The following is a 24,840-nucleotide window of genomic DNA, read 5'->3' on the forward strand; positions in this document are numbered from 1 at the left end:
AGAAATAACTTCATGGACCTTTGGACTGTTGTATGTCAAGCGGGGATGGTAAGCGGGATGTGTTGCGGAATCTTGCCGCCGGACCTCCGGGTTGTCGGACAAATGGCTGTGTATATATGCAAGAGTAACAGGCGGGTGTTCTCGAATGCAGCCGGCCCGTGAGGTTGTAGGCGTGGTGCTGTAATACTTTGTAATGCTACAATAAAGGTCTTTGAAATCAAAAAAAATAATATATATTCTCAAGGAGCTATCGCCGAGTTATTGGCACTTTATCGCAGCCAAAGTTGCGATACGTTTATCGCCCCATTCACAAGCTGGTGTTAACAGCCCAAAACACCAGTTAAGCCGCGATAGCAGCCGCAAAAAACATCGCCACAGATGACCCCCGCAACTATCGCTAATGAGATGCAGAGTAGGCGTTCCCGTGCAAAACGCCGCGACAACACGAGAGAGAGAGAGAGAGAGAGAGAGAGAGAGAGAGAGACTGAACAAGGAGCGCAAGGCCAATAATCGGGCCCTTGGCTCATGCAAACATGCCAGTCAGCGCGGAGGCCACATCACAATTAAGAAATGGAAGCAGTAGTCAGATGAAAATAAGGAATGAAAGCTCTTTTGTCGCAACACACAAGGCCGAAGGCCAATCGAACCCCCGACCTTGGTCCTGAATGCGGCTGGCATACCCTGCATGAGATACCATACCAGCCTCCAACGAATCCCACACCACGAACTGTGCCAATGAAACACCAACGTGCCCACACCCCACACACACTTGTCCTTGCACAACCTACACCTACAAAGGATGCCCTTGACACATTGGTTAAAAACTACCCATACGTCCAAACGTTGCACACACATACGATTCATTGCCCAGAGCTGAGGAGTGCCGGTGCAACTATAGCAACATACGCAATGGCAGGCATTCCCGGGCATATTGACAACCCCTGTCACGTGGAACTGTACTGTGCATGAATGCTGCATCTGATGGGATCCCTGCCAATGGCAGTGTTGCAAATCAGTTTCCGTCTGTTTCCATCTTGCCTACGTCACCTGCGTCCAGCCCTGGTTCCACTGTCGATCATGCACATTCGAGTGACCCATGGAGGTCTGCCTATCCAACACAACAGTAGCGGAATTGGATTATGACCTGACAGTGCGCCCCCTTTTGGCCCACGAACAGGAGTGGCACCGGGATAGCCATGCATGGGATGCACTGATCTTTGGCGTATGTGCTGGCAGTTGCGCATGGGAGATTGCACAACTCCTCGTGTGCAGTGACCACATCGAGGCGCTCCCCTATTGGGCTTTGTTGCGGATTGGGGAAACGGCGTGGACTGTGCACATCTGCCTGGACCAGTTAATGGATTGGCTCACCCTGGTGTTCCTTGAACCCGACAACGACGTACTATTGGAACACTTTGCACATGAAGCTGCGCTGGCATTCATGGACGAGTAACTACGTTCCTGCAGCCACATCGGATTGTCAACCACAGCACAGATCCCAACACCTTGTTGCATCATGGGGAATGCTCACATAGCCCACCACAACAGAGGACATGTCTGCCTTTGTCTGGACTCTGAATGCATGTGCGTGGAACTACGCGTGTGTACAAACACCTGTGCAAGGTGATGCAGTTCCATGGTCGTAGCAACACGACGTTGTTTGGAAACATTACCAATTCGGACACACTGCTGGGGAGAGAGTACACACATGGCAATATAGCACAACATGTGAACTTGTCGGACCCTTTCACCTGATCACTGTCACAATAGCAGACTGTTGGCGCAGTCCGGTGGCAGAGCACTATGCAGACCCCATGGGCTCTGAGTTGTGCCCCCTCACACGGGGCAATGGGCAGACGCCAAACAACACATGACTCGTCCAGCAAGGCAAGGTGGGTGAAACCGTTACCATCCGTGTTGATTGTTTTTCATTTTTGCCTCCCCATTTCCTGCACCTCGACATGTTCCCATGCTGCGTGTAAGTGTCTTAAGCATGTCCCTGCCTGTTGTGGCCGTTGCCTTGTCCGTACTGATACGCACATGCCAATAAAGTGTACGCAACTCCACTGGTGTCTAACTGTGATGAGTGTTGATTAGATTGACCACTCGTGTGCCACAATGAGCATCGTCCCTACACAGGGAGGAACTGACTGACGCATGTACAATGGGGGTGGGTCCCTTTTGACACCTCCACCTCTGTGAGCCAGACATTGTTTTGGGATAGTTGCTGGCCGACCTGTGCACTTACGTGTCTTCAGCAATGTGAGTATGGTGTGCAACCTTTGACCATGTAGAGAAATGTTATAAATCAAAACAGAATGTGTCCACACAGATGTGTGTGAGTAGGTAGGCGACATGAAGTTCTGTTGTCACATGTGATGTAGGACACCACTTCTGGCCTGCTACTGATTTGGTCATTCCTACACACAGCGCTATTCAATACCTGGACGTGGGTCTACGTTGCGGGGTTGTGAGATTGTTGTTAATGTGCAATGGGGACACAGCTAGTACTCGCCTTCACAGTCAACCAATTGGCCATGTGTCTCAGGGATAAACATGCACATTGATGTCATTTACCAGGGTGTACCTTCATGTAAAATCATTGTCCCTACATCCAGCCATACTTCCATACGTGAGTGAACATAGTCATGACACATCTGTGTGATTTAGTATGTTTTATTCACATTCTGGTTAATGACGGAGCTGGAGCTGTACATGGCCATCCAAGCCCACATAACATGGCAGCCCAGTGGTGGGCCAACCAGAGTCCTTTGGGGATTGAAAAGTGATTTGGAAGAGGGGGAGTGCAGTCCGCAGCAGGATTGCTGGGTAATTGTCCAGCAGTGTAGATATGGTAGTCCGTGTCGGGGTCCGGGTGAATGTCGCAGAGTGTTCCAGGGATCACCCTTCATTGGAGGGTGTCTTGACATATGTGCAGGTTGTGCTCTTCATCATCACTGATGAGATGTGTGGTCTGCTCTGCAGGAGGTGTTGATTGTCCCTCTGCTATGTAAAGGGGAGATGCAGGTTAACAGAGTTTCCCATGTATGTTGACGATTTGCAGATGTTTACATTCAGACTGCATACCAATGTACATTGTGACTGTTTTGGTGGAGCTGGCTATTTGATGGCAGACAGTGTGATTTTCGACTACATGACGGATGTGTGGTAATGCCCGTACGTTATCATCACACAGAGTCAGGCAATGCCAGATGTGATTGGACAGTTACTACGCACGAGCGGAACCTGTTGTGTCCTCTGTCCTGTGGTGTTGCACTTTGTACCACATTGCCATCATAGCTGATGTTCTGTGATTGCTATGTGTGTGTGCTGCATTGTGGGGGAGTTTCCCCTGCAGCTCTGATTTTGTGTACCCTTATCCCTTTGAGGCGGTGAGCCTTTGAATTGTGTGCTTTTCGGGGGCTGAAATGTTTGCGTCTTGGGTCATATGTGCTCTTGCATTGATTTTGTGGCCTTGTGCATTGTTCGTCTGCTGCGTGTATTGGACGGCATGGGCTGTGGGTGCACGTCGATATGTCAGAGTGTGACCTGCTCCTTTGCGGATGTGATTCGCACTGGGCCACCTCCATGTCGATTTGTGCACCATGTCATGTTTTTTGGATGCTGCCATGCTTTCGTGCATGCAGTGTCATTTGCATAGTCAGTGTGGCTCACACAGACGCTGCTTTTCTGGATTCATCACATGTGCATGGCTCGGTTGTGTCGTTGGTGATTTGGAGGGGGCCCATATGTGCACATGGTGGACGGGGGCCTACTTGGTGTTTGTATGTGTGCTGCAGTGTTGCAAGTGTATCAGGGGCATGTTCCACAGTCATTGTACGTGTGCAGTGTGCTACACATGATTGTGTGCCATTGTGCCCATCTCCCCCGTCCCCAGTCCCTGGTGGTTACTCACCCTGTTGCTGTTGGGTCAGGTCATTTCGAGCTGTTTCCAGGCCCCCAACTCCTTGCACCGTCTCCACACTGATGACTGTGGCCACCATTTCCTCCAGCTCATCCAGCTCCTCCTGCGGTGCAGGACTCCCACCTCCAGTCGCCGTTGCTTCCTTCCTGTTGGCGGCGAGTTTCTGCTTGGTTTGGCTGTGCACTTCATGCCAGCGCCTCTTGACCTCCTCCATTGACCTCCTCGACACTCCGACTGCATTGACGTTGGTGACGATGGAATGCCATGTTTCCGTTTGGGTTGCCAGTGCCACAGTGGAGGTGATGAACAGTTGTTGATGGTGTTCTATCACCTCCATGACGATGATCCAGTCTTCCTGCGGACTGAACCCCGTCTTCCTCTTCTCCTTGCCCTTCCCCGAACACGGGGTTCCATGCAGGTCCTCCGTGGTGCTTGTTGGGTTTGGGTTGTCCTCTGCACTCGGTCCGATGCATCCATGACGCGTGGGAATTGCAGGCCTGTCGCTGGTTTTCGCAGATTTTGGTATCCCGCTTTGTGGCATCGCAACTTTTTGGGTGTTCGTGTTTCGCATTTTTTGTTTGTCGCGTTGGTTTTTATGCGGTCATTTGGCGCGTTTTCATGCTGCTGTCGCATGGTCCTGCCGGGTTGGAAATTGGACATTAAGACGGTGTTATTTTCTTGCGATGGACTGAGATATGCAAAGTTGTGTTAGACTAAATTATAGGGATGTACGTTGCGCTAAACAAATTTCAATAAAGAAATAAATAAGATTGCAAAGACACAACCTAAATAATAAGATAGTATACAAAGTTAGAAGTACATATTTATCACAAATAATAAAATACCATGTCATAATACAGTGCCATTGTTCTAAAAACACATGCCCTAAATCATGATGGTAATACAGCTATTTTGTATTTGAAAATAAAACTCCACTATGTAATCATAAGAAAATACAGACAGTCCTAAGTGAGTCAGCTCCTTATCATATGCCAAGCCAGGTTTTGCAAAAGCCCTTATGTATCAGGAAACCGCCCAATGAATTTAGAAAGCATGGGTATAGTAAAATGATTGTAAATTAGTGCCTAGGGCAATACGGACATGGTAAAAATCATAGAACTGCGGCAGAATAATAAAATGTATAAGCAAGTTCGGTAGATGGCGCCATAGGCCAGTTATTTGAGTCTAGTAGACCCATGTGTAAAATGTGTTGAAGAAGTTATTTCTTTAAGTCTCGCCACACTTTTTCATGATGAGCCCCCTCCCTGTTCCTCCACCACCAAGTACACAACAGTTAATATTTCATACCAATATATACGGAAAAGTTTAGCCATTGCGAGCAAGGTAAAATGTTGTAGGGAGATTAACACACATTTGTAGTTAAATACTTCTAATCGGTATTGTTTTTTAATTTCTCACATTAACTGCATGAAGTGCAATACATTGGAAGTCAGTCGAACATCATAACATTGTTTGGGATGACATCTTAAAAGAACGCATCAACAATTATGCTTTGTTTCACTGTTTATAGCGCCATGACAATTGAGGGCCTCATTTACAACAAATTGGCGTAGGGCAGGATGCATGGCTGGCAGAATTATTTTTGTGCAGGAAGGGGCACCTTCCTGCACAAAAACAATTCATGGAGCCGTTTTTAGGTCGAGCCTGGGCAGCGCATGCGCTGCTCTGCGAGGCATGCTGTATTCAGATAGACTTGAAACTCCGCCCACTCTCTGCCCATATTTTTCATTGGCTTGTGTCATTGTCCGCTGTAAACTGTGGCTGTTCATTGGTCAATAGGCTTAGTAGTCCCTCCTTAGTACTGGCTTGTCTCACTTTGTAACCTCCCATGGCGACACCCATGTTACGAGTGTTGTAACTCAGTAGGCTTTATTTACAGCCTATGAGCACTATTTTCCAAAAAGCAATAGGTCTCACATTTGCGAGAATTTGAGCTTTTGGCATTGTAAATGACAATGCCTTTTATTTATCTGTTTTAAAAACAACACATAAATAAAAGGCATTGTAATTTACAAACTCTCGTAAATGCGAGACCTAGTTCATTGCAAATGCTTTTTCTCCTTCTATGTGTGCTTCAGAATGCAGCACACATGGAAAGAGGAAAAAACGCAGAAAAATAATAAAAACCTATCTCCTCGTTACGCCTGCTCTGGGAAGGTGTAAGGTTTTGGCTTTGTCCCAGGTTCACATGATTTTGTAACTCTGGGACAGCGTCAAAATCCATGAGTGTTGAGTGGAAACACCCACCTCAATGCCCATGGAACGCCTCCTTAACGCAGAGTGAGGCAACACAGTGCCTTGCGCTGTCCTGCCTTACTCCATATCAATGAGACCATGCAAAGCCACGAAGGGTGGCTTAACATCTCCACATAGATATGACCGAGAGGCCTGCGCCAACGGAGCGTCAAAAACAGTGATACTCCGGCAGTGCAGGCCTCTTGTAAATAAGCCCCTGAGTGTTATTTGAGCAAGTTGTGCACCTGGAAAATACTAAAACCACAGAGTGTGATATTTAGCAGTGAGTGGGTAGTTTACGCATCACTCTGAGTTTTGGACATGGGACTGTGGGATACCGTGAGAATAGCACATTTCCCTGTTTCAAGGTGTACAAACTCAAGGGCACATATATCTGCGCTGTGCCGTGTGATCAGGAAAGGGCATGAATGGGTCGTATTTAACATTATACAGCACATGCCTGTCTTTTCCTTGCACAATATGCTGCTTAGTGCAAATGCAGGCACTCTTGCACCATGATGCAAGGGGGCTTGAATTATAAGCAGGGTTGTTTTTGCGCAGGAAGGGACACTTTCCCATGCAGAAACCATCCCCTGAGGCATTTTGCTCTTTCTATGTGCTTTGCCCAATGCAGCACACAAAGAAAGAGGAAATATTGAGGAAAAAGAAAGATGTTTCTCTTCATTGCAGCTCACCTGGGAAGGCTTAACGTTCTGACGCATTCCCAGGTTTACCAGTAATGGTAAATGGACATGTGCAAAAATCCATGGGTGGATGCTTGGAAACACCCCTACGCTCCACCTATGGAACGCCTCCCTGGGGCAGAGTAATGCAACGCAGCGATTTGCGCGGTGTTGCGTTACTCAAGATTTGTCAAGCCACTCAGGTAGACTTGCATGGCTTGATAAATCTAACTTAGTAGTTGCATAGCTCTTCCACCCCTTTGCATGGCACAAAGGCGATACAACTTATTGAAAAATATGCCCCTTAGATTTTGTACAGTTTGGCACATTTGCACACCTGCAATCAAACATCTGAATGGTGCAAGCCGGTGTCTGAATCTGAAAGGAATATGAATTAGGACCTGTTGGAAAATGGCCCTCTCTGAAGGGTCACTACAAACATTTTGCTTTCCTCCTGTTTTGGCTTAACTCTTTTTGTTGGCCTTCGGTCTATGAGCACTTTACCACTGCTAATCAGTGCTAAAGTGCATGTGCATCATCCCTTAACATGTGTGTAATTGGTGTATACCTGATTGACATATTTAACTTGCTTGTATGTCCCTTGTAAAGTGGTATACCATATATCCAGGGCCTGTAAGTTAAATGCTACTAGTGGGTTTCAGCACTGATTGAGCCACTCACAGAAGTAACCTTTCAAATCTGTCCCAGGCCTGCCACTGCAGTGTCTGTGGGTGCGGTTTAATGCCACTTCCACTTGGCATTTAAAACTACTTGCCAAACCATAAACCCCTCTTTTTATTACATATAAATCACTCCTAAGATAGGCCCAAGGTATCCCTAAGGGCAGGGTGCTATGTAAGTACTTTAATGCTTTGCATGTCCTGTTACTGACAAACAGCATATATTTAATTTTTCACTACTGTGAAGCCTACTCCCCTCATAGGCTAGCGTTGGCAATTTCTTAAAACACATTTAAGCTGTAATTACTGCTCAGAGAGGAGTAGATTTTTCATGTTTCATATCTTTGGAATGGTAATGATAAATCTTCCTTACTGATGAAGATGAATCTAACATTACTATTTTAGAAATGCCACTTTTAGAAAGTGGCCATTTCTCTTCGCTTACTCCTCTGTGTGCCTGACTTCCGGTCTCCAATACACGCTGGGGATGGGTGACAGCTACACTTTGTGCATTCCCTCGAGACAGCCGAACTACAGGAAGGATAGGTGTATCTAAGTACCTACATCTGCATTCTGATGGCCTTGCCTGGGCAGGATGGAAGGGAGGGGCTACCACTTCATTTGAATAGGCAGTGTCCTGTTCTCACATAAAGGGCTGATTTATCCCCCATAGATAGCCTGGCAGACAGGACGGTGCTGAAAAGGGAACCCATGTAGTTCAGAGAGCTGCTTTGATCTCACCCCACATCAAACGCACTTCTGGATATAAGTACTGGGTCTCTGACCCTCTAAAATCAGACACTTTTGGCTCTTGAACTGAACCTTTGTCAAAAGGACTGCTGTGCTGCTTAAAGGACTCATCTTTGTACTACAGACTTGGAAGGCCTGCGTTTCTCTTGTGTTGCCCTGCTGCCTTTTGCTCTCTGACTCTGCTGAAGGAAAGCTGGATTCTGCCTTCCCTCCAGTGATTTCCAAGGGCTTGTTGGCTTGCCTCCTGTTGCTTGGGTCTTAGGGAAATCAAATCCTCTACCCCTGCTCCTGTGCCTGGCTCACTTGAAGTGGACCAGATACTTGCAACACAGATTTCAACACATCTCTTGTTTGCTTGCAGCAGATCCGGTGCATCGGACCGGTTGAGGAAGCAAAATCGGCGCACTGCATCGGAACCATCGCTTTGCCTCCAGAGGTCGACGCATGGGACAGCATATCGCCCCTGCTGCAAGTTGGTGAGATCGATGCATCCCTTCGACTGTGTGGCAGAATCTGGCACATTGCTCGACGCCTCTTGATGCCAGCACCTGTCTTCTGAACTGACGCATCGCCTTCCCTGTGTGGAGAAGATCGAAGCATCTCGCTGTTTGCGACAAGGAAAGGTACTTTGTTCACCGGGTCGTGAGTGGGTAAGGTAGCCGGCTAGCACTCCATCATGGTCAGCCTGAACTTTGGAGCATATTTACAAGGGCATTGTGCCGCAGGAACGTCACTTTTAATGACCTTCTGTGGCACAATGCCCTGCTCCATATTTACAAGGTGACGTTAAGCCACTTGACGTCACTTGATACCACCTTGTAATTATGCCCATTACGGCAGCACTCCCCTGCGGCATAGGGGAGGGCAATGGGTTACACCGCAACACCCATTGCTTTTTGACGCTGTCCCCTATTTACAAGGGTGGCATAAATATGGGGCAGCACCAAAAATAAGACCAGGGAAAACATGGTCTTAAACAGACGCAATGAGGAGAAATTAATAATTTCTCCTCGTTTTTGCTGTTTCTATGTGTGCTGCAGAATGCAGCACATTTAGAAACAGCAAATCGCCATTATTGTCCCTACCTGCACATAAACAACCATTTAAAAATTACATTTGGCAACTTCTGTGTGTGCTGCATTCTGCAGCACACATAGATGTTACAAATCGCCATTATTGATTGTTTATGTGCAGGAAGGGACGCCTTCCTGCACATGAACTATCATTCCCTGCAACATAGGTAAAATTGCACTAGGGTGCAAGGGTGCCTGTGTTGGCGCTAGGCATCTATATTTATCGCCAACGCTAGGGGAAATGCAGTGGTGCACCACATTCTTGTAAATAAGGTGCATCCCTGCGATTTGAAACTGTTGGAGAGCAGCATTAGCAATTTTGTATTAACACCACACTCCGGCAGTTTCCTTGTAAATATGCCCCTTTGACTTTGACCCGGTCCAGCGTGGCCTAAAGTATCCCTTTTAGTGCTACTTGCTTCTAAGTGCTTTGCTGCATTTATTCCTTTAAAATTGAATATCTCAACTTCTATGCATTGGATTTTTGTCGTTTTGGTCTTGTTTTATTTATAATATAATAACCGATTTCTTTAAATTTGTGTGGAGTCTTTTTGTGATGTATTCATTGTGTTAATCTTTGTATCTGTGTGTGTGTGTTTTGCAAAAGTACTCTACACATTGTCTCTTAAGATAAGCCTGACTACTCTGTGCCAGGTACCAGAGCATGAGCGCAGGTTATCTTTTAGTGTTTACCCTGACAAGGATTGTGATCCCTACTTGGACAGGGTGCACACCTTTGCCAGCCAGAAACCCAGCTTCTAACATTGGTGATCAGTGGTGAGGATAGGACTTGTGTTTGTGAAATACCATAAGGTAACTGATTGTTCACTACAACTCTATACTTAGATCATTTTTATTTTTTTCAATTCTCCCGGATTGGCCTTTTGATTTTTCTTGCTAAAATAACCTCAATTTGGAGACGCTACACCTGCAACTGCACCTGAAGTTTTGGAATTTGATCTGGCCAGGTTAGAGTCTTACACTGTTTCAAAGAGAGGCTTCACCTGGTAGGTAGAGCTGCAGAAGGCCATGAGGGCCTGGGCTAAGTCCCGGGTTGTAGGAAATGAGAACCTAAATCAGGAAAATGAAAGTCCTGAGTAAGAAGATGAGCTGATTCTGGAGTCTGCCGTGGCTCTGGACCTGCCTGTAGACGGGGCCAGCAACTTGCCAGCAGCAGTAGTGGGTCCCAAAGCAGGCAGCAGCGTTTCCTCCAAGAACCTGTCCCCAGAGGAGCTGGCAGACAGGAGGGAGGAGAGATAGTTAAAGCTAGAGCTTGGCAAGCTAAAGCTAGAGAGGAAGCCAGCTCTGGAGGAGAGGAGGATGGCTTTGAAGGAGAGTAAACTTCGCCATGAGCTCAACCTCAGAGAGCTGGATATCAGAGCCCTGCAAGCAGGGTCCAGTAACAGTAATGGTGGCAGCATACCTGCAGTGTCTTTACATGAGTCAAGAGTCAGAATACCCAAGGATATGGTGGCTAGCAAGGAGGTGAAGGATGATGTGGACAAGTGATTTGCTGCCCATGAAGTGGCTCTAAGAATGCACAAGGTCCCAGAGGAGTTCTGGGGTAGTAGAGAATGCAGGTACATGTCCATGATGGGGAGGGAGACTCTTCTTACACTAGAGGTGGGGGACCAGACCTGCTACACTGTGATGAAGGCCATCTTAACCAATAAGTTTGGGCTTACACCTGAAAAAATACTGACAGAGGTTCAGGGCCAGTCATAAGTTATCCACACAGAGCAGGGTTGAGTGCTTAGACTATGCTGTTAAGGTACCGAAGAGCTGGGTGAGGGGCAGAAAAGTAGATTATTATTCAGGTCTGTACAACTTAGGGGCATATCTACAAGGCGGTGCTAAAAAATTGCCGCTTTTGCGGCCGTTTTCGGACGAAAAGCAGCGATAATTTTATCGCTATATCAGCAAGGTCACGCTATCGCGTGAGTCCTTGCCTTAGCGCCTGTTTACTGAATGCCCAGATTTGCATCTCTAATGAGATGCAAAGTGGGCGTTCCTGTAGGAAAGTGGCTCTATATATACTATTCCCAAATAATCCACATTTGTAAAGCACGAACAATCACCTGTAAGGGTCTCTAGGTGCTGGGGGCCGCCGGGAAGATTAAGCAAGCTATTACGCAGAGTCACATGGTGGTGGGCTAATCTGCCGCCGGCGCTGGGGATCAAACCGTGATCCCCAGATTCCGGAGTCAATCGCACTGTCCTCGGCACCACACCTCTTCGTCAATGTAAAGCATTTGTTGTACACACTCAGTCAGCCAATGGTCTGACACACTCAGGCCAATGGTTTGTATAAAAATATATGGTTGTTTTATTTTAGAACCAACAATAGGTATTAAAATATACTTTCTCAGAATGAGATGCTTTAGTTAAACACTTTGCAATATGCAGTTGACTTTTGTAGGTAATAGTTACAGTTTGTTGCTATAGGCAACACAATTTCAAGCACAATAATACATTGAGGTCAACGGGAATTTAAAGTTGTATGCAATTGATTACTTTCAGGATTACTTTTCTAACTCCAGGACTGGATCCTAGATTCAGTCCTGGGACAGTTCTTGGAAATAAGTGAGTAAATTCGATTTAGTTACTGTTGTGATTTTTAAGCAATATTTTGCTATTTTAAAAGTTGACACTTAGAAACTTTTTCTGATCACATTACCAATGTTATCCTATGGAAGGAAATTCACTTAGCAGGTAAGTGGGGTTATGGTTCCTTTTTCTAGGTCAGTGTTGGATCCTGGATTGAGCACTAGTGTACCACCTGTAAGCAGTTGAGAAACTGCGTTTAAGTTATACAGGCGATTTTTAGGCAATATTTATAAGTTTGCAAAATCGGCACTTTGAAGAAATTTCATAGAAAAACAGTCAATGGTTTCCTTTGAAAGAAAATTCAAGTTACGGGTAAAGTATGTTCTCGTTACTTTTGTAATCCAGTGCTGGGCTCCTAGGCTCAGTACTGGGACCTATATCTAAAACAGGTAAGTAATTGCGTTTTCACAGTTGGTACGATTTTTAAAGAATATTTGTAGTTTGCAAAAATCGACCCTTAGAAGATATTTCACAGAAAAACTGTCAATGATTTCCTATGGAAGAAAATTGGGTAAGTACGGTTGTGAGTACTTTTTAGGGTCAGTGCTGTGCACCAAGATCCAGCACTGGGATCTCTCCTAATAGCAGGTGAGTATTTCCGTTTTCGTTGAGTTTAGGTGAATATTTTTAGTTTTAGAAACTCCACGCGTCGAAGAAATTTCAGAAGAAACCAGTCAATGTTACCCTATGGAAGAAAAGTGAGTAATCGGCTTTTCGGTAAGTACTCGACTGGCAGAGTTAAGTTTCTGGGCACAGACTCGGGGGTCACCCAGGATCAGGTAAGTACAGTTGTTACACCCTCAGCGGCACTGGGGCGGCCGGGTGCAAAGTGAGTTAGGCCCAATGTTATCCTAAGGGAGGCAGGGGGCCCTTGGTTGGTGGCTGCTGACTAGCAGGCCACGCGGCTGTGGGAGCTGGGCTCCTGGTCACTTGCTCAGGCCAAATGGGGAAGTAGGTAGGAGTAGAAGTTACACTGCCAGAGCCACTCGGGCGGCTGGGTGCAGGGTGCTTTTGAGCCTTCGGGCGCTCAATGGATTGCTATGGAGAAGCTCAAGGACGAACAAAGGCTGCAAGCTCAGGGACGAAGATTCTTCAGGTGCCACCACCACTTCGAGAGGTAAGTTGGGTAATTGGGTAGTTGGAGGATAGGTAGGTACCCAGGAGTCGGGCACAGGCGACCGGAAGTGGATGACTCAAGGGAGATGTAGTTCATGTGTCTCCCAAGCTGGGGCGGTCAGGCAAGTACGAACCGAGATTGGCTCTGAAATGGGAATCGATGCTCCCTAAGGTGCTAGTGAAATGACTGAAAGATGTTTACAAAATCTGGAAATCGCTAGGGAGGGCGATGTGACAGGTTCAAGCCCCGATTGCGGGTGAGCCGGCAGGATGAATGGCAAAATAAGAATGCAGGCGAGCCGGCAGAAATAGAGTCAATAGAGTCCTGATCCAAAGGTTTGAATTGCAGCCCGGTACAGTGGAGACAGTGGTGTGGCTGGGAAAGAGGATGGTACTGCCACCACAATGTAACATGCTGATGGTGGGGAGCATGGAGGAGGAGGTAGGCTAAACGTATGAGCGACACACAAGAGAAACAGACAACTGGTTCAAGTTGCATGGTAGACCTGACAACTCCATATGTGAGACGCGTCATTGCCCAGTAATGAGGCTGCTGGCTTTTGCGGTCTGGTGGGACAGGCTGCTGTCTGGGGTAAAAAAGGGGGGGGGGGGCATCCTCCTAGGGCGGTATGGAGAGCAAAGTGGTGTACAACAAACAGTGTATGCTGCTCAGGAGAGTGCCAACCAGGGGATGTCGTCGTTCCGACCCATATTAGAGGCGCCTGCATTCCTATTTTGCCATTGATCCTGCCGGCTCGCCCATAATCGGGGCTTGAACCTGCCACATCGCCCTCCCGAGCATTGTCTGATTTTTTAACATTCTTCCGTCATTTCACTAGCACCTTAGGAAGCACCGATTTCCATTTCAGAGCCAATTTCGTTTCGTACTTGCCAGACCGCCCCAGCTTGAGAGACACATGAACAACAACTCCCTTGAGTCTTTCACTTCCGGCAGACTTTCGGTCGCCGTCAGCGGCTCACAGCACCTGCACTCCCTCAGATCGGCACTATATAACAAGAGCAGTCCCAGGGCTTCGGTCTCCTGCCCTGTGGACGTGTGCCTCTCGTCACAGATGCCGCAAATTAGCGGCAAGTACTGTTTCCACCCCTAGATGTCCACCTTACTGGGGCAGCATACCAGGCCTCCAGCCTGTTTCCGGTTTTGTACACCTTGCACTTCCCACTGCCTCTCCCATCAGGCAGGATCAGCTATCACTGAGAGCCCGAGTCCCCTGCACCGGCCGCTACGTTCAGGCTACACCAGCAGCCCAGCGGGCTCCCAGCCCGCTCCCGGTTTTCCCGCCATTTCTACTTTCCTGTACTGGCCTTTATCGGCCGACATGTTATGTCACACCCGCGGCAACACTGAGGTATTCAAGTCACTATGGTATGATTAGCGCAGTATATCTAATGATAGTGTGATTAGTTATGGTGTATTCAAAGGTTCGAAATCCCCGTTATGTTTAGCACGACAAAAGGGCCGAGAACTGAACCGCCTCCATCTTGGATTGCGGCTCTTTCACTTGGGAATCACGTGGTCTCTTCCGCACACCCTCTGCTCCCCCTTTTCTTGCATTTATTAGGAGACAGGCTGAGTTGCTGAGAAGCAAGGTCACATCTGCTAAAAGGGAGTATCAAGCAAATTCCTCTAGACCTGGGACGAGAAGGGAGTCACCCTTTCGACCTTCTCTGTAAAGATAGTAACCCTTTGTATGTGTAACCGAAACTAGAAATAGGCATGAGCTCATTAGGAGCGCCAGGACTAACTGGTACTTTTCCACATATAAGGTTTTGTATGCTGTACTGATAATGTATAAAAGTGTGTTACTGTCAAGGAGCCAGCAGTCTTCCTCGGCGCACCTGATGGGTGAGAATCGACGAGGCTCCTCTATATAGAGTTCTGTGGTGGCTAATAAACGTTTGAACCTTCCACGTTGCCAACTGCTCCTTATTTTTCTTAATATTGCGGGCCAGTGGTAAGTGTGGCCCTTGGAATAATTATTTGGACACAACAGTTGGCGACCACGAAGGGACCCCGTGAGAGGGTCTTTCCCCCCCCGTATTCGGGTGGTGGGATTGGGGGCGTCCTGACCGGTTGGCGGGAGAGGAGCCTGAGGATTTCTCCCACCCTGCGCGACTTTTCGGTACGTCCCCTGCTGCTAGTCACCCTTCACCGGGGTCCTACGGGCTTAACCCAGAAAATGGACTGATTTGGTCGGGAGAAGTTGGCAGCGGAGAATGAACATTCGTATCTGGGTGCACCCGGTGAGTATAGATTGATTTGATTTGACGCACGCGTTGTAAACGGTGCATTATTTTTGTTGAAGCACGCGTTGAGGACGGTGTGCTATTTGATTGATTTAAGAGCATTCGTTGAGAACGATGCATTTTTTGATTTGAACACTGGCTGCATTTGTTTGAAGCTCGCGCTGGACAGCGGTGCATTGATTTGAAGGCGCGCACCGGAGGGTGGTGCCTTGCTTGGTCGGGTTAGCGTTACAGTGGTTTGACTCGAAGTACGTACAGATCGTATTGGTTTGATTAAAACAGCGCGCCGGAGGAATATAGACGGATTGCACGTGGAAGGACCTGCGACCTAGACTGGGTAGCCACAAGGCATACTCCTGACGGGGCAAGTCCTCGTTGGGAGCTGGTCTTAGTGGTGAGCCGGAAGGGTGGCCGGAATCCCGCGTGCAGTTTGGTGTCTGAACTGTGAACCAGAGTCGACGGGCTTGGTTCTCTGATAACCGATTGTATATTATGTATGATTCGTGTTGATCGTTGTTTTGTGTGTACATGTCTGAAAACTAACCAAAATGTCCTGTTTTAGTAAACTGAATTGTTTTGGCTGCTGCTGCCGAACAAGTGACTCCAGATTAGCTGAGAGCCAACCCACCCCGCCGGAGGGCAGTCCTAGCCATTTTATGTATGTCAAACATGGGATCTCTCCCTTATTGTTCTGCACTCTGTGGCATAAGTATACTAAGGGAAATGAGGAGTTAAGATGGCCCAAGACGGGTTCGTTTGATGAGAAGAAAATTGCGTTCCTACAGGAACAACTGTTTTCTAGGCGCAGTAGGCAGGCTATGTTCGATGCTCTAATCGCATGGCAGAAGGAGGCCAAACAACGGCGAATAAGGGAAGAGAAAGTAGCTAGAGCCAAGGCAGGACAGAATGTTACTCAGAAAGCTATGGCCTATGACCGAGACAGAGTAGAAAAGGGATTGGATTGCATGAATCGCGAATTTAGATTAAAGGTTGATAAGAGCTATGTGACCCGCCCGAATGCGGAAGATGAAATAGAGGATTTATTGGACACCAGGCCCCCGCCCCCTTATGTACCGCAGAGGATATATCCGGAGGTGTCAGGGGCCTCGGCCCCGGCCCCAAATATGTCTCTGGGGGCCTCGGCTTTGGCTCCCCCGGCCACTTCTACCCCTCCCTCCCTGCCGAACCTCTCCCGGTTGCCGACATCTGTGTCTGAAGTTATGGCCATGCTGCCTAATTTATTGACAGCAGCTGCAGCCGGGACCCCTCCGCTGTTGCCGGGGTCAATGTCTTCCCCTTCTGTTCTGCCCTCCTCCTCCGCCAGTACAACGCCGGTAACAGCTGTGACTACTCCGATACATCCGGCCAGTCTAACGGAGGGTAGGAGGTTGTTCACTCGTTCTGCCTTGGGAGCGGAAGAAAGAGAAACTATTGCCACACAAGCGTCCCAGTGGATGCGACATCCTATTTATACTCTTTCTGATATTTGGAGTACCATGAAAGACTACGAACCGGTGATGCAACAGCATGCACTGGAACATATGGCCAACCATCTTATTTCTGTATGGGAACAGGTACACCAGGGAGGGAGAGCTCCGGCTATATTGTATGATATCCTTGATCAGATTCACAAATCTCAGTTGACGCCGGAAGAGGTGTATGGGAAGGTGCAGACTTTGGTTTCTTATAGAACTCGTTTACAGTCTGCCATTCCCGCCGGATTCTCCCAGTTCCCTATGCGAGAAGTGCACCCTATCTTCCATCCGGAAGTTGCTGAGGTGGTGGATGCCCACGGTGTCGTTACCCGCCCGGGAATAGACGCCCGGTTCCAGGAACAATGGGTCTATACCCCCTAGAAGCAGAGTGAGGTATTATCCCTAAAAAGCCAGTTGCCAGATCCTGGAAAAAACCCCACTGCATATTACAAGGAACTGACCGAGGCCGCCTCATCAGCAGTAATGACGTTAGCGGATATTGAATTATTCTTTGCCTTATAAGTACCGGTGGACATTTGGCGCCAGGTACATGACCAGGACCATGTTACGGAATTTGGTGGGACATGGGACCAACTGAGAAACTGGGATAGAGATCGTAAACCGGGGAACAAGCCCCGACCTGAGATACTGACCTTGCCTGAAAAAATAATAACCTATATGAATTCATTGATCCCACCCAGGAAAGTAGATTGGGATAAACTGACGGCTTGTAAGCAAAAGAAGGATGAAAGTGTATCCGATTTTTTCACGAGGTTTGAGGGAGTATTCATTGATTTCAGCGGACAGGACCTGGCCACGGAGGGGGGTGTGCGTTTATTTGTCAATAGATTCGTAACCAATTTGCTACCTGAGGTATCAGCCCGGTTACAGGCAGCTGAGAGTACCTGGACGACCACCACGCCTTCCACAATACTAAGCATGGCTCAGTATTATGAGCATCGGGAAAATGAGAGCAAGGATAAGACAGAAAGAAAGTCGAAAGATTTGAAAACACGAGTGTTACTGCAGCAAGTGGAGAGGGGTAGAGGAAGAAGAAGAGGGTTGCAGAATTTCGCTCCAAGAGGGGCGGGACCCGCGCAAACAGCCGGGCGAACAGATCTAGGCATAAATCAATGTGCTTTCTGTAAAGAGGAGGGGCATTGGAGAGCACAGTGCCCGTTGTTGTATGAGCAGAATACTGCTTCAAGGGGTCGTGGAAGAATGAGTGGGCACCGGGGTGGATACACGAGACAAGAACAGGCAGCCCGAGGTGAGAACAGTCAGAATTATTTTGACCAAAGCCAAGGTAAGCAGTACTACCATGACGGACGTGTGACGGACGAAGGCTCCGGATATACTCAAGCATAGGACAGCCAAGGGCAGAGTAAGGGGCATGTGTCAATCCCGATAGATCAAGCTGGACCTTATGTCCATGCACAATTACTGGATGCATCAGGTAAGTTTTTGGTTGACACAGGGGCTATGAACAGTTCTGTTTCACGTGCCCTGGTCCCGGGGGCCGCTCTGTCTGGCCAGACTAATGTGTCCGTGGGGTTCTCTGGAACTCCGGTGGTGAGCCCCATTTCTAAGCCACTTTCCCTTACTCTGGGACCGGTAACGATAGAATCGCCTTTCCTCCTCACCTCCCAGTGTGGGGAAAATCTCCTAGGTATGGATATATTAAAAAGATTGCATGCCCGCATCTTTTGCTCCCCCGATGGAGTTTACCTGACCATTAGGAATACCTCTATCTCCTCCATTCAATGTTTTTCAAAAACGGACTCCTTACCCCCTGAGCTTGCAAAACTCCCGAGGGATCTTTGGGCCCTGGGGGACACTGACGTAGGGTTCCTACAAATTTCCCCGGTGTCCATCACTTTGAAACAGAATGCCAAATTGCCGAGGATCCCACAGTACAAAATAGCCCCCGAGAGAGAACGCGCTTTACTGGCCATTATTTCTGTTCTGATTAAAACAGGGGTGGTGGAGGAAATGACTTCCAACATCTGCAACAGCCCTATTCTTCCGATTCTTAAACGAGCCCCCGTACCCCAGTCCCCTGATTATGCTGATACCTATCGATTTGTGATTGACTTGCGAGAGATTAACAAGATTGTGGTACCCCAATATCCTGTGGTACCAGATATTAATTCCATTTTGACCATGATTCCTCCCACTGCAACATTTTTCTCGGTGGTTGATTTGAAGAATGCTTTCTTTAGTATTCCCATACATCCAGATAGTAGACATTTGTTTGGTTTCTCATTGGGGGGCCGCAGCTTTAGATTCTGTCGCGCCCCCCAGGGGTATACCGAAAGTCTTAGTATCTACAGCCAAGCCCTAAAGAGAGTATTGGATTCTTTACAATTGCCGCCAGGTAATGTCCTATTGCAGTATGTCGACGACCTCCTTGTGGCCTCTGATACAGAACATGGTTGCCGCGATGCCACGGTTACCCTGCTACAGCATTTGGCTACTCATGGTAACAAGGTGTCGCTCTCTAAATTTCAATATTGTCGACCGGAGGTGACCTATCTCGGTCATCTCCTGTCGAAGGAGGGAAGACGGTTGACTTCTGAGCGCATCGCAACCATAACTAACATGCCTGTTACTCGCACGCAACGTGATGTCCGCGCTTTGCTTGGTATAACCTCCTACTGTCGCCAATGGATTGCTAACTATTCTCTCTTGACTAAACCTTTCCTGTATCTAACTACGAAGGATGTGCATGAACCTTTACCTTGGACTGATGAATGCCAGACTGCCTTTTCCGCTCTGAAAACTGCTCTTTGCTCTGCTCCTGTGCTTGGCACCCCTGACTACCGGAAACCTTTTGTGCTCTACGTGCATGAGGTGGACGGTTGTTCTCTTTCAGTGTTGACACAAGACTTTGGTGGTAAGCAAAGGCCTTGTGCATATTTCTCGGCGGTTTTGGACAATGTCGCCAGAGCACTTCCCAGTTGTCTGAGGGCTGCAGCGGCAGTGGCCATAGCGATCAGACAATCGGAAGGGCTAGTCCTGAATACGGATCTGACAGTGATGGTGCCTCATGCGGTGGACGTATTATTAAACAGGACACAGACGCAGCACTTAACTAGTGCGCGTCTTACAGGGTACCAATTGACCCTGTTTGCACCTCATATAACGAACAAAAGATGTGTTAATTTGAACCCTGCCACGTTGTTACCCCTCCCTTCGGGAGACGGTGGACAAGACATACATGATTGTATCTTTCGAACTGAAGAAGAAACCAAGGGCCGGATAGATCTAACTGACACCCCACTATCTGATGCCCAAGGAGAATTGTACGTTGATGGGTCCTGTTTCAGATTACCGGATGGTACGACAGCTGCGGCTTATGCGATCACTACCCTGCAAACGGTAGTCGAGGCAGCAAAGATACCATACCGGTCGGCCCAGGCGGCCGAATTGGTTGCATTATTCAGGGCCTGCGAGTTGGGGAAAGGCTTAAGGCTAAATGTCTACACCGATAGCCAGTACGCGTTCGGTGTAACACATAGCTTCGGGAGGTTATGGGCGGAAAGAGGATTCTTGACATCCCATGGCGAGAAAATAAAGAATGGACCATTGGTTGAGCGATTACTAGCCGCATTAACATTGCCCAAGACCTTGGCCATAGTCAAATGCAGTGCACACAAGGTTATAATTGATGATGTGGGGAGGGGAAATTTCTTTGCGGATCGAATCGCCAAGGAAACGGCCCAGTCTGACACCACTTCCATGTTTGTAGTAACAAGAATGATAGAAGCAGGGGTTTTTAACAACACCATAGATAGTGTGAAAGAGCTACAAAAGGAAGAGACCCCGGAAGAGCTGACATACTGGCAAGAACAGGTGGGGTGGCTTGATGAGAATGGATGTTGGACTGACTTGTCAGAGAGATGTCGATGGTTACTGCCAAACGCATTTGTAAATGCGGTAGTAACCATGGCACACGGACCTTCTCTCTCTCTCTCTTCCCATCTCTTTCCCCTCTCTCCTCACTCCTCACGGACATGTCACTATCCACGATGGGGGATAACCTAGGCCTTAGCTTTGGCGAGGATCTAGTAGCAGAGATCCTAAGAACCCCGTCACTACTAGATGGTGACGGTAACACGGCCTGTACAAGTACGCAAGGAGACTGGAATTCATTGGCATCCCTTAAAAAACTACAAGTAAAGATCGCCCTCCATGGATCGGTCTTGACTGAATACTTGAGAGCCAATGCAGCACCCAATGGATTGCTGGTACGGACGGCACCAAGAATTTTCCTGGAAGACCTTGTGTTCAGAAGAGAATGGAGTCAGATAGCATGGAAGTGCACCCGTGACTGGATCGTTTTGATCATTAGCACGGCTAAACGCTTATCTGAGGCTCTGGTTATTAAAATTAACATTGCTGAGAATGGCCTAAAAACAGGCATTAGCATTTCGGCATATAAGACCCGTTTGGCGGAGATTAACTCCGAGATCTCCGACCATCGAGACTACCTGCTCAACCAAAAGATAACCAAATTACAAAAGGACCTCAAAAGATTCGACCGGGAAAAGATTTATCCGTACACTAAAGAGGACTTCCAACCCACAGAGAATGATACAGTCTCTGATGATGGCTCCTCTACATCTAACCAATCAGGCCGGTCCTCTGGCAGCAACTCGAGCAACCAAAGTTGGGGCCGACGCTCCAACCAACAGGGCCTACTACCTCCACCAGGTTTGCCACCATTCTACGGGTTCCATGCCCAACCATTTCCACACCCTGGACCTATGTGGTACCCTCCCTACGGCCCACCCCAACCGGGATTCCAGCAACCTTTCTTCCAAACCCCTCCACCTCCTTTTCAGAACAGAGGCAGGGGCAGAGGCAGAGGAAGAAGAAGAGGCAACAAACAAGTTCAATGGCAAGACCAGAACAACCAACAGAGGACAACCAGGAGTATGACTCAGCAAAAAAACTGATCGTTAACCTTTCTACAAAAGTACTTAATCCTGACGAGGTTGAAGCACTGGAACTAGGTCTGGGCTTTGTTCCTACCCCTAAAGAGGACAACTTTAGACTTAATGAAGAACTTCATCAACTTTTTCGCAAAGTGAGATTGAGGTCATTTTTCAAGGACACGGAAATACCAGCACAGGACGACACAGGTTTGAGACCCCCCTCCAGGTTTACCCCCACCACAGGGATGGTTCCACCGGAGGTTCTCACCTTTGAAAAAGCAGTCCTGAAGGAAATTAACCTCCTGAGACCACCCAGGACTTTTAACAACTTTGAGAAAACTACGAGACGCGGTGACGTCCCTCAAAAATGACGACACCATTGTTATCAAACCGGCGGACAAAGGGGGTGCCACAGTGATTCTCAATGCACAGGACTATGACCGGGAATGTTGTCGCCAATTAAGCAATAGAGAATACTATGCAATCTTGGAGACCGACCCCACAATGACGTTACTGGGGCAGATCCGCATTCTGGTCAACGAAGCCTCCTTGGAAGGATGGAGGACACCCAAAGAAGCAGCTTTTTTGGTAAACTCGACACCGACAATGCCTTACTTTTACATCCTCCCTAAGATCCACAAGGGGGTCTCCCCTTGTCCAGGCCGCCCGATTGTCTCAGGGATTGGGTCCTTACTGGAGCCTCTCAGTCAGTTCTGTGACTTCTTCCTGCGCCCTTTGGTCCAAGCTACACCTGCATACCTCAAGGACACCCGGGATGTCCTCAACCTCATCCAGAACATCAATGAGGAGAACACCGAAAACATCAATCTACTACTCACATTCGATGTTGAAGCACTGTACACCAATATACCACAAGGTGCTACCATCGAGGTGGTGAGTAACCTCCTGCAGGAATCCGAGCTCCCTACTCAGACCCCGGCAACCTTCATCGCAGCACTTATCACATTGGCACTTACCAATAATTTTTTTATGTATAAAACCACCATCTACCACCAGGTTCAGGGTACCAGCATGGGCAGCACCTTCGCGCCGAGCCTGGCGGGCCTATACATGTCCCATTTCGAAACAACTCACATTCTTGCGGACACTAACCCTTTCCAACAACACCTGGTGACCTGGAAACGCTACATTGATGACATTCTGGTCTTTTGGAATGGTCCCTTAGCCTTGACTAAAGACTTTTACAATTGGATTAACAACCTAGATCCGCATCTCAAGTTCACCATGACAACTAGCAAGGAAAGGATTGCCTTCCTGGACCTTTCCATCAGCCTTGAGAATGGAGCACTACACACCAATACTTATAAGAAAGATACGGATTGCAATAGCCTCCTGAGCTTCAAAAGCCATCATCCGAAAGCCCTGAGGGAAAACCTTCCCTACGGGCAATTCTTGAGAATACGACGCAACTGTAGCAAAACACAGGACTTCGAACTACAAGCCAAGAACTTAGCAGAAAACCTTAAGCAAAGGCATTACCCTCAACAGGTGATCAAGCAGGCCAAAAGGCGGGCCAGAAATAATACCCGTGACGGCCTCCTGGAGACAAGGGAGCCAAAAACCAACAACCTGATCACATGCGTAACCACCTTTACCCCACTCTCCAATCAACTGAAGAAGGTCATCAGTCGCAATTGGCACATCATTAACAGCGATAACCTGAACATTCCAGCGCCCCGCTTTGCTTTCAAAAGGACAGAGAACCTTAGGGATCAACTTGTTAACACCAGACCCCGGCCTGCACAGATGACGAGAGAAAATACCCTCTGGAACCTTCCAGCCGTCAGAGGTCACTATCCATGCGGCTCATGTGGCGCATGTGCTTCCACCCAGCACACCAAAGTACTACAACTAGGCAACATTAGATGGGAACAACGAAAACATACGAATTGCAATACCACGAATTGCGTATATCTAATCTCATGCCCCTGTACCCTCTACTATGTAGGGATGACGACTAGAGCTATCAAGAAAAGGATCAGTGAACACAAAAGTACGATCAGACGAGCACGCGCAGCCACAAAATTGACGAACCATTTCTTGGAGAAGGGCCACCCATGTGAAGCCATCCAATGGACTATTCTGGAAACTAACTCCAACTGGAGCTGTAAGTCCCTCCTCAGACAAGAACAACGCTGGGTCCATCGCCTACACACTGACACACTGGGCCTGAACGATGACATCCCGTGGTCAGAACTTTAAGACTGACCCCCAGGGCAACCACTGTGTCCAGTACCCGCCTTTCCCATCTTCCTCTGGACTATACGTCTGTCTTTGCACGCATATACTATTGGAGACCCTCGTCTCGGATTACAACATCTGTAAGGCGGACGTGTGACCCCGGATCACTGTCTACCTATACCCTTATCTTCATCCTACTCCCTTAACCATTCTTGGCTTTAGACACACGTCTCTCAACCACCAATGCCGTGGGCTCCACGACGTGTTAAACGACACTCTCTCGATCACCACGTGAGTGCATGTACCTTTAATTGATGAGCACTTAATCCACGCTCTATTTTAACCACTATTCAGCCTCCACTTGAATTGCGTCGTACGTCACAGCTCTTAACATACGCAGACACTGTTTTTTAATTTCCACGCATGCGCGAGACTATCTGGGCAAGTGTCACACAACACGCATGAGCGTCGAGATCTCTGGAGACACTACTCCTCGCGCCAAACCGGAAACGGGCACCTCCCCACTCTCACTAGCCCACCGCATTTAAATACAGCGTATCTGCAACTCACAATCCACCTTCGAGCTGGCGTCTGGACTGGGCAGGTTTCCAGTGCCGTCACCTGAGTAACCCGTGAGTATTCTACAGAAGTTCCACCTACCTCCCCGCACAAAGTAAGTCTCGACATTACGAGTGTGACCTAGGCTATGTAATTTCTCATGCTATTTCCACTCCTTGTACTTCCTCCCTCCTCCCCTGTGGGTCCTGCTGAACTGGAATTCGTTCCCCTTGCCTACAGCCCTAGATGGTGTGGGCATCCTACGCCGCAGACTCATGGAGAAACACTTACTCCTCTTTTAGGTAAG

General features: G+C 48.0%; 2 protein-coding genes across 2 annotated transcripts in view; both read right to left on the bottom strand.

Annotated features, from left to right (window-relative positions):
• Nucleotides 1-24,840, bottom strand: part of LOC146855735 (uncharacterized) — a 276,683-nt gene that overhangs the window by 120,069 nt on the left and 131,774 nt on the right. The gene's annotated exons all lie outside the window — the stretch shown is intronic.
• LOC146855737 (t-SNARE domain-containing protein 1-like) overlaps nt 2,694-24,840 on the bottom strand; it is a 31,534-nt gene continuing 9,387 nt past the window's right edge. Inside the window, exons 3-4 of the mRNA XM_085653648.1 lie at nt 3,917-4,562; nt 2,694-3,006 (exon numbers count right to left, since the gene is read on the bottom strand). Coding sequence (XP_085509774.1) covers nt 2,909-3,006; nt 3,917-4,496 — 678 coding nt within the window. The 5' untranslated portion in view covers nt 4,497-4,562 and the 3' untranslated portion in view covers nt 2,694-2,908. The remainder of the gene's footprint in view (nt 3,007-3,916; nt 4,563-24,840) is intronic.

The sequence above is a fragment of the Triturus cristatus genome, chromosome 4_1, assembly GCF_964204655.1.
Source record: "Triturus cristatus chromosome 4_1, aTriCri1.1, whole genome shotgun sequence".
NCBI lineage: Eukaryota > Metazoa > Chordata > Amphibia > Caudata > Salamandridae > Triturus > Triturus cristatus.